The 10,444-nt window shown below is 47.4% G+C and overlaps 1 protein-coding gene and 1 non-coding gene across 6 annotated transcripts; one reads left to right on the top strand and one right to left on the bottom strand.

The window, feature by feature from the left end:
- Positions 1-3,014: 3,014 nt before the first annotated feature.
- On the top strand, positions 3,015-3,149 carry LOC131819052 (U4 spliceosomal RNA). Its single transcript, XR_009349042.1, has one exon. It is a non-coding gene; the product is annotated as a U4 spliceosomal RNA (small nuclear RNA).
- A 74-nt stretch (positions 3,150-3,223) lies between these two features.
- On the bottom strand, positions 3,224-9,154 carry ZNF772 (zinc finger protein 772). Of its 5 annotated transcripts, none has more exons than XM_059152399.1 (5): positions 8,866-9,154; positions 8,235-8,273; positions 6,737-6,863; positions 6,274-6,381; positions 3,224-5,662 (listed from the first exon to the last, which is right to left on the bottom strand). In XM_059152399.1, the coding sequence occupies exons 1-5, from the start codon at positions 8,941-8,943 to the stop codon at positions 4,518-4,520; spliced, it is 1,497 nt and encodes a 498-aa protein (XP_059008382.1). In that variant the 5' UTR covers positions 8,944-9,154; the 3' UTR covers positions 3,224-4,517. The 5 variants fall into 5 exon arrangements, with proteins under 5 accessions (XP_059008382.1, XP_059008383.1, XP_059008384.1 ...); XM_059152400.1 differs by having other exon boundaries at positions 6,737-6,857; XM_059152401.1 differs by lacking the exon at positions 8,235-8,273.
- Positions 9,155-10,444: the final 1,290 nt, after the last annotated feature.

Here is a 10,444-nt window from a genome sequence, read left to right as displayed (position 1 = left end):
CCCGTGACCTTAAGCATCACACTTTGCAACCTGGAGATTTGGGCTGTTGGAAAAGACACCTCCAGACTCTTCAGCCTCACTGGAAAGACCATTGTCAGGAACTGCTAACCAACCCTTGTGCCACCAAACTCCAGGGAAAAGACTTGGGTATCTGTAACACCTCTACAGAAAGCACCAAACCTTTACTGGATCTGCAGACCCATCTGGTGACTTGAAAGTAAAGATTTCTTGGAATTGAGGCAGACGTCTGACAACAGCTTTCCCAAGATGTGCAAAACAAGCATCCATACCTTTTTCACTGCAACTTCTTGAATGGGAAGACGGTCCCACCGTCTGCATTTTCCAAGCCCTGGCAAGCAGGAGAGCATCTTTTGATCGCGGCCTTTCAGAAACAGCCTCATGACCCTGGGACAAGTTAGTTTTCACCTGCTTTTCCTTACAGGTTGGAAGGTTCAAAGTTCGGAAGTCTCCTTCATCTGAACTATCGACTGACTTCAGATCCATCTCCAAATTCATGGTCTCTAAATTTTCAACCTCACAGGCCATATTAGCAAGAACACATTTGTTTCTAAATTTTTAAATATATTTTTAAAGATTTTGTTTGAGAGAGAGAGAGGATAAGAGAAAGAGAGCATGAGAGAGAGGAGTGTTAGAGGGAGAAGCAGACTCTCTGCCAAGCAGGGAGGCCGATGCAGGGCTTGATCCTGGGACTCCAGGATCATGACCTGAACTGAAGGCAGTTGCTCAACCAACTGAGCCACCAGGCGCCCTCTAAGTTTTTTGAGGTAATGGTATGGTATTTTGTTTTGTTTTGGTAACGGTATGGTTTTAAGATATCTTTGAAGTTCTGTTGTTTTGCAAACAGTTCATCGGCTGTTGCTCCATGTTCATACCCACACTCTATCTTTCCAAGCACACGTGGTTCACTCTTCCCCTGTGCTCTAGTGGTATTCGGTAGTCTGTTTTCATGGTCACTTTAAGCAAACATTTTCAAGAGGAATACATCACTCCAAGTTTGATTTCATAGGGAGAACTTTTCTCCCCTAAGTTGGAATAAGTGCCAATAAACATTTCATTTCACTTTAAGACCTAGGGTCCTTGTTTAGAACCATCATACAGGGATGCCTGGGTGGCTCAGTTGGTTAAGCATCTGCTTTGGGCTCAAGTCATGACCCCAGTGACCTGGGATCTAGTACTGCATCAGGTTCCTTGCTCAGCGGGGAGCCTGCTTCTCCCTCTGCTCCCTCTGCTGGTGCGTGCGCTCTCTCTCTGACAAATAAATGAATAAATAAAATAAAAAGAACCATCATACAATTTGAAATTGTTACTTTTGACTGTAGCCATTGAGGTTTCTTTTTTTTTTTTTAATCTTTTTAAATGATCACCCAATAAGGTGATGCTGGCTGATGCTTCAAGACTCTGAATTTCTCCCTCCCGACCTTCCTTATTCCTCAAATGTGGCCTTAACTGGTTTCTACTTGCAACACTTTCCTTCCTACGTAGGACATGACAACCTTCCTGGTACTGAGGGACAAAACCAGTAAGCATAAAGATTCTGACTACTGATTGGCAATGCTTTCAAAGAAAGATCTTAATCAAAACGGGGAAATGGGCACATTAATAAAAGGAAACCTCATTTAGAATGAGGTCAGGCGGCCAGCAGGGGGTGCTCTCATGCGTGGCACTAGCTGCCTACTGCAGACTCGACAGGAAGAGGTGGACCTTGCAAGCCAGTACTACTTTATTATCCTAGCAGGAGGAGAGATTTCTTCCTCTCCTGGCAACATCCAACGAATTAGAGACAGTGACAGCTCAGTAATAACAAACTGTAGTTACAAGCCCCAGTTTAGGTCAGTGGACTTTTAGTTTATCACAGCCCTTCCCAACTTCCTCCTTTCCTCTATAAAAAAGCGTTCTTCACCTCTGTTCTCTGGACTTGCCTATGGTTTTGCTAAAATTCACTTGTCCTAGATTGTAATCTCAGCTATTCCTGAAAAAAGCCATTTTTTGGCTGGTAAAATAACTGGCAGTTTTATTTTTAAGGTTAACACAGGAATTACAGGTGGCATCAGTAAAGACTGTAGACACTAAAATAATAATGGTTTGAAAAGTTTGATTACTTAAATAAAATGAACTCCTTGAATGACACAAACCACCAATGCTCACTCCACGGGAAAAAAGATAACTTCTATAGATCTAGATCCACTATGAAAATTAAATTTGTAATTACGAATCTTCCCATAAGATAAACTCCATGTCCAATTATTTCACTTGGACGTGGTGAATTGGTGAATTCTACAAAACAAGGAAGAAACAACACCAATTCTTCAGAAACTGAAATTAAAAAATTAAAAATCAGGAGATACTTAACCAACATGATGTATAAAGCCAGCATTATGGTGATACCAATTAAACTCAGGCATTAAGAAAAATTAGAAACCAAATCTCTCATCAACACAGATGCAAAAATATTTTTTAAAAAAGGCAAATAAATAAAATACATAAAAAGAATACATCATGACCAAGCGGGGCTCATCTTAGAAATGTAAGACTGGTTTAAGTCTTTAAAATTAGTCCATGTAATTCATCATTGAAAGATTAAAAATGCAAAAGAAAAAAAAAAGCTTATGATTGTGGTAGCCACTATCCAAGACATTCTCTTAGAAACCCCTACCTTCTTGTATTATCCCTGTTCTGGAATCCCCTTCCACTTTACACCAGGATGAGTCTGTGTCACCCACAGAGTAAGTCAGGAAAGTTAACACATCACGTCCAGGAAAAGGTTGAACAGATACTGTAACTGTCTTTGTGTGAGCCCTCTACTGGATCACCTGGATCACCTGATTTGGAACTTCTCTAAAATCAGAGAAAAAGCATAAATGCAAAGGAATGAATTGGTCCTAACACTGATGGATCACAAGATAATTATTCAAAGTTAAAGCCAGATACGTAAGAGTACATATTAAAGTGTTACCTGTGTATAGAAATTTTTCCACAGATAAAAAAATTCTGGGAGCTTTGCGCAGTGGCAATATTGTAGCTGATGAGGTTTATCCGAGGCACAATTATTGCTAATTGAAGAAAATTCTGGGAAATTCAAATAAATCTACTGTGACAGAAAGCAAGATGAATGGTTGCCTGGGAATAGGTAAGGGGCAGAGGGATTGTGGGGCACATCAGAAAACTTGGCTTCACAGGTGCAAACATGTATCAAAACTTATCAAACTGTACACTATAAATATGTGCATTTTATTGCAGAAAATGCTTCAACTGATTGCTCTGACAGTGACTGTAGCCATAAGAGACACAAATATGGGAATCCTGAGAATTTCTGTAACCTCGTACCAAAGCCATAGTGATGGAAACATGTGGATTTAAGTTTATTAGAGTCACACTCCCTGTAGTTTGCTCCCAACTCCCTATTAATCAGTACCTGTGCCAATTTATGATTCTACCAAGTCTTTTTAGGAGACAGTGACATCTGCTTATTAAATAATAGATTTCAGGGGCACTGGCAGGTCCCAGGGGTCAAGTTCTCCTCAAGAGAATATGGGACTATGAAACTCCCTCTGGGACAAGGGAAACAATTCATACTGCCCCCAGATACACCAGAGGCTGTCACAACTGCCCAGTGTTCAGGGTGACCATGATCACAAATCTTGGCATATAGGTCAAAAGATTAGGCCCACCAAGATTAGTATTCTTTCATAGGAGACCTTGAGCAGTAATGCAAGTTAGGCTAAAATGAAAGATGTTCCTTGCTTGCCATTCTGCTAACACCACTGAGACGCAACATTTGGCACTCTCACAAAAGCTCTTCCTCCCTTCACGCTGGCAGAATCCAATTCTGTTTTCAATACAACGCAGAGTGAACAGAATCCCCAAAACTATAGTTGAAAAAGTAAGTCATTTGTTGCAAAAACAAAACATGAGACAGACAACTCCTAAGGTAGGTGACGTGAAGACTGCACAAATCCATCGTGAGTGCAAAATGAGACCAATGAAGTCCATGAAAAACAGAAACCTTCTCTGCAAGCAGCCAGCAGAACAAAGCTTGCCACCTTCTGACCAAAGTTAGGTCGTGTATATGCTTATACCAACTGGTAGTGGAGATGGCAGGAAGGAGTGTGGCTTTTTAATGGGCTCCAGGTACTGATGATTCCCTCTGGGGAAGGGAGGAGGAGCAGAGGACTGCCTATTAGAACATGTTGGGGTGACTTGTGCACGATGTGGGATTCTGCCATTCCATACATGGCTGGTTTTTTGTTTTCTGTTTTTCCAGAGACACGGGCAGTGACAGAATTCTGGCAAGGCTTCTGGACAGGTTACAACGGGCAACACTGCACCAGAAAGCTCCCACATATGTTGCACTCAGAACAATCTCCTCAGGGTGGATGTTTAAATGTTATGAGGTTCAACTTCTGGCTGATGGCTACTCAAGAAGGCTAATTAATCTCAGAGCTTCTCTTTGCTGACAGTCACCAATGGAACAAGGAAATGGTGTATTCCCTGCCATCCTAAGGCCTTTCTCCAGTGTGAACTTTCCAGTGTCGGATGAGGGAAGCTCTTTGCCTGAAGGCCTTCCCACACTCACTGCACTTATATGGCCTTTCTCCAGTGTGAATTCTGTGGTGTTGAACAAGTACATGTTTGTGGCTAAAGGCTTTTCCACAGTCAGTGCACACATAGGGCTTTTCACCATTGTGAACTCTCTGGTGTGCAATAAGGTCAGAGCTCTGGCTAAAGAACTTCCCACATGCAATGCACTCGTAGGGCCTTGCTCCAGTATGAACACTCCAGTGTTTAATGAGTCTGTATTTGTGACCAAAGTACTTCCCACATTCGCTGCACTCATAAGGCCTTTCTCCAGTATGGATACTCTCATGCTGCACAAGTGTGGATTTGTGGCTATACGCTTTCCCACATTCACTGCACTTGTAAGGCCTCGCTCCAGTGTGAACTCTCTGGTGTACAATAAGGTTGGAGCTATGATTGAAAACTTTCCCACATATGCCACACTCATATGGCATTTCTCCAGTGTGGATTCTCTGGTGCTGAGCAAGTATGGGTTTGCGGCTGAAGGTTTTCCCACATTCGCTGCACTCATAAGGCCTTTCTCCAGTGTGGACTCTCTGGTGCTGGACAAGTGAGTCTTTGCGGCTGAAGGCTTTCCCACATTCATTGCACTCGTAATGCCTTTGTCCACTGTGAAAGGCACCCACACATTTGGTGTTACTGTTTGGCTTCCATTGACTATGAGGAGCATGCTGCTGGAAAATATTTGAGCTAGTTGGGAAGTCCTTATAACTCTTCCCTGTCGTACAAGGGATCTCCAGTGGTTCGACAGGGGAGCTGCTCACAAACAAGGGGCTGCCCTTGCCCCCTCTGAAGTGCTCCTCTCCACTGTGCTGCTTCTGGTGGTGAAGGTTTGCAATGAAGCAGAATTGTTTCCCACATACCCCACACATGTATGATTTCTGCTCAGGGTGTGTTCCCTGGGGCTCAGCCACATGCAAAATGTCTCTCAAGACCAAGCCACATGTCTCACAGAGGTGGGCCTTCTGGGTAGAAGGACGTGCCTTGGGAGTCCTGACCTGTGACACTCCCACAAAACTGTTCTGCTCAAAAGCTATCTCCTCGTCATCCATTCCATGCCAACAACCTGAAAGCAGACAAATGTACAGGACAAGTACAAATTAACACTGATGGAAGGGGTGGCCTTATTACATATGCATGTCTAACCGAAGTAAGATCAAGGTCACAGGAATGCCGTCAGAACAAGAGGCCCAAGCTCAAGCTGAGTAAAGGGCTGCGTGCAGTAGTTGGCATCTAAAGATCACAGAATGGGAAAGTCTAAGGGGGAAAAAAAGAAAGTAAAAAGGAATGGAAGAGGCCTTGACTAGGAGGAAGGGTACAGTCTGTGGGGTAACAACCCAGGAAGTACATTCCACGGGGGGACAGGTGAGAGCTGTGCAGCTTGACTACTGACGAGCTACCACTGAGTAGCTGGTATCTAAGGGCAGTTTAGGGCATGTGCACATCTCACGACACACGGAGTATAAGCCAATGTTGAGGGGCACTGCAGAGGAAGCAGTGGAGAGGAACAGGTGAGCTATGGAAGCTGAGGTGGGGAACAGCCAGAGGCCAAAGGTCAGAGCATAAGACAAGTGTGTACATGGGAAAGTAAAGTGTGGGAGAGAGGTTAGGGAATGACAGGAACACAGTCCCAACATTACATCCTTCCCCATTCCCATTCCCCAGGGCCACACCCACCCTGAGCTTCTCCAGTCCTGGCTGGAATAACATCTGCCCAGTCAGACATCCAGGTCTTGCTGCCCAGCTCCAGGGAAGGAACCCCATGGGACATGGAAGATTCATCTCCTAAAGGGAAGACGAGACAGGTAAATGGGCAGCACTGATTTGGGTAACCCACCACTCAGAGAAGAAAACCAAGTATTATAAAATAAACCTCAAAGTAGGGTCTTGCACAAATATCTCAGTGGTCTCAGCCAGCAGTGACCACTCTGGTCCTGCAGTTCCTGACCCAGACAGGCTGCTGCAGACATTAGATAGAGGGAGGGGCCAGAAACTGGGGGACATGGGCACATGGATCTGGACAGGGCATCCCGGCAGGGAGAGAACAAATTCTGTTAACAGGAAGGACTAGACTATCCTTGGGAGATAGGGGAGCAGCAGAGCCCAATATAGGACGCTGGGGTGGGTGTGAGGGACTTACTCAGCGAGGCCATAAGTGCAAAGTTCTCCAGCATCACATCACGGTACAGGCATCTCTGAGCCTCATCAAGGAGACCCCACTCCTCCTGGGAGAAGTACACAGCCACGTCCTCAAAGTTCACCTGTCCCTGCCACAATGGGGAGAGCCAAGTCCATGAGTAGCTTCTCTCCCAAGGACACCCATCCAGGCCCCCACAGATGTCCCTCCTGCATTTCTTCCTACCTAATTCCTCAACTCAGGAAATATAGGGAATGGATGCCAATGGTGTCTGCACTCTCCTAACCATGCCTTTGTTATGGTGCCTGCCAATAGCAACCACAGGCATGTGGTCAGAGAGGCACCATCTAACCTCTGGGCCCAGCCTGCAGGACTGCTCTGTTCTCCCCATCCCCCACCCCCACCTCCTGACAACCAGTTCTCCTGGGGCTACTAAAATCATGCTACCCCACAACCAAAGTTGGGCTCACCTTTCTCCTTTAGGCCCCCAAAACCAAGACCCAGGAGCCATCAGTTCACACTACTTTTCAGGTGCACAAAATTCTGGATCCAACTCTGTCTCACAACTCTGGCCCCCCACCCAGTCACTGGCCTCCACCATCACTTTCCTGGCTCACTAACTGCACTGCATGGCACATTCTTCCTCTTAAACCTGCCTACACACCACCTGCTACTTTTTGGATGTCTCCATCATGAGCCCCTCCACAGAAGTCCAGTCCTGTGTCCAGCAGCTCACCTGATGCCTCCACTTAGTGTTCTCTGGAACATCTTAGACTCTTCACATAGGCAACAAATTTAAAATCCTAATATCCAATCTGAGTTATGTCTAGCACTGATTTGCCCATCTCTGCTGACGGAGCTTCTACCCTTCCAGCTAATATAGGCTAAAACCTTGGGGTTCTCTCTCTCACACATGAAAAAAAAATCTGATCACACTTCTCCCACCTACACAGCTCCCCTCCGGCCCATCCCTTCCTACCACTCACCTGGAATGTTGAAGCAACCCCCTCCCCGGTTTCCTTGTGTACACCAGAGCTCCTTCTACCCTCACCACACACAGTCTGTTCTCCACTTGGCATCAACAGGGTGCCTGTTAAAACCTGGAGCAGACCACCTACCTCCTCCACTCCATACCCCCAGAGGCCTAGCTATCAGCTGGTCTAGACCTGACTCCCGGCAACCTGCTCCTGATTCCTACCACCCATGGGTGAGACCTGCTATTTCCTGAAAACTTCCCTCTCAGTCTCTCCTCCAAGTACATGCACATGTTAGTTCCTGTACCTGGAACAACTCTCCACATCTTATTCCAACAGTTACCCAAAATGAGAAGCTTTCTATATAACCCCTGGCCTGGGCTCAAAATCCTGGGCTGGAGACCTCTCCAGGGTCCTCAGACTCAAGACCTGAGAGAGTATAAGAGAGTGCTGTATGATACCCAAATCCTGGAGACCAGGTGGGTGGGGGGGTCAGATGGCTGAGAGCACAGACACCCTTCCCTCACCTGTACAGGGTCCATAATTACTTCTGAGTTCATCGGAACCTGTGGGAAGAGGGAGACTGTGAGAGACAAGCAAGCACGAAGGAGCTCATGCCTGTCCCCTACTGCTGACCAGGCGCAAATACCCCGGGCTAACTGCCTACCTTCTGTGCCTAGGTCTTCAGGCCACCTGACAGCTGTGTTACCTCGGACTAGGTCTCTCTTTCTGTGCCTCACCGGCCGCCTCATTTCCTAACCTTGTCTGTCCGTTCCACAAGCAGCCTATGAAATACTTTTAAAAGCCTTCAGATGAACCCTCTATAGCTCCCAGCACGCTCACAGTGACGTTAGAGCTGCTCCGCTGACACCGCAGGTCTAAGTCCTCCTCACACTCTAATCCTTGCACACACCAAGGCTCCAGGTTTCCCGAATGCTCCGTCTGTGTCGCCTTCCAAGCCTCTGCATCTGCTGGCCCCTCTGTCCGCGACGTCCCTCCACACCCCGCCACACCGGCGATCAGAAATGGGGCCCAACCAGGGGCGCCCCTGCTGTCTAGACACAGGGGCCTAAGCGGCAGCGCCCTGAGGCGGCTCTCATTCGAGGGACTGCGTTTAGAAACGGAGGTCGCGCGAGAACCCGAGGGCACAGCACCCACCTGCGTCGGGTCGGTCAGCGCGACTGCGGCCACCGGAACCTGCGGACCGGGGAAGGCGCGCGGAGGGGAGGGGGTCATTAGCGGTCGACAGGTGCAAGGACCCGATCCTCAGGTCCGCCTCTGTTCAGGGGAGACAACGCCTCCTCTCGCGTTTGCCTTCTCGTGTCACTCAAGCCTGACAGCTGTCTGGACACTGACCCGGTAGGTTAATCTAAAAACAAACAATATGTCTGCTCAAGAGGGGAACGGAAGTCTCTCCCTGACATCTCCCGCACCAACGGAAATGCCCCTCTCCCCAGGCTTCATTGGCCCAGCATCGCAGAGAATCCTGGGTAATGTGGTTTCCTTCGCGACCACACTGGAGAGAGGCGTGTGCGCCGCCTCTGGAGCCACCGTAGCTAGCGGAGTCTAGAAATTGCGTCTCCTGGAGGACTGGCGGGGCTGCTCTTTCCCTTAAAGGAGCCGTCCCCATATTTCCCATAAGGGCGAGCTGTAACACATTACAGAAATGCTTAGAGATATTATTTCAGGACTCTGCGCAGAGACTGCTCACCAGAAAATTAATTTCTCTCAGATTTTTACAGGTGGAAGCTAATAAATATTGTCATCAAGTAAACTCTTGTAGCCTGCAACTCTGGAGTTAGTTTTGTGAGCTCAGCGTGGAGGGCGAGGAACCGGAAAGACTCGACACCCGACCAGGTGGACATGAAGAGGGATATTAAGCGCCGCTCAAGCACGTGGGCAGTGTTTGTGCCTCTGATCACCTCAGAAGTCATTCCTCCTGACTGTATAATCAGTGACTGTGTAGAACAGGGGTGCAGCCCCTTTTTACAAAATAGTATTTCTTACTCTGTACATAGAGATGTATTCAATTCCTTGTAGGTATGATGAAGTCCCAGAACCTAAGTCAGGTTGGGTGGGGTGAGGAGGTTCGGAGCCGACGACTGAAGAAAGAATTCTTAAGACGTCCTTGGTGCAAAATGGTGGTTTATTAAAGCACGGGGACAGGACCCGTGGGCAGGAAGAGCTGCTGCCCCGGGTTGTGAAGGTGGGCATGTTATATACCCCACAGTTGGGGGGAGGTGGTGAAGGAATGGGAGATTTTGACAGAGTTCTCACATGCTAGGGAGGGCCTACAAGGTGCGGGGGTGGGGGGGTGGGGGGGGAGAGTCTTTGCCCTTATGGCTTGATCAATGTCGTCTTTAGGTCAGGCACTAACATCAAGATAATGGGGGATTCTTGGTGGGGCATTATGATCTGGCTATCATTTACATTCCTTTCTACTCCAGTCTCCTCCAGTTTATGGTGGGAGGGGGACATTAGGGCTTCAGGAACCAAGAGTTATTTGCCTCTGGAAATTTGTGCTATGGATAAGGTAACCTCCCTGTTTAGGTCTCTAGGACATCTTGTGGGGCAAGGGAGATTCCTGTTCTGCAGGATTGCGATCCCTGCAAGTTAACTATTTATCGTTTTATGGCAGTCAGGGGTGCCTGAGGAATGCTACACATATGGAGGGGAGCGGGTGAAGAGGGGGTGCAAGGCGCCAGCTTTTGCTTTGTCCTCAGCCAGCCTCCTGCTC

The sequence above is a fragment of the Mustela lutreola genome, chromosome 16 (assembly GCF_030435805.1).
Source record: "Mustela lutreola isolate mMusLut2 chromosome 16, mMusLut2.pri, whole genome shotgun sequence".
Lineage (NCBI taxonomy): Eukaryota > Metazoa > Chordata > Mammalia > Carnivora > Mustelidae > Mustela > Mustela lutreola.
This window is presented reverse-complemented; position numbering and strand designations above follow the sequence as displayed.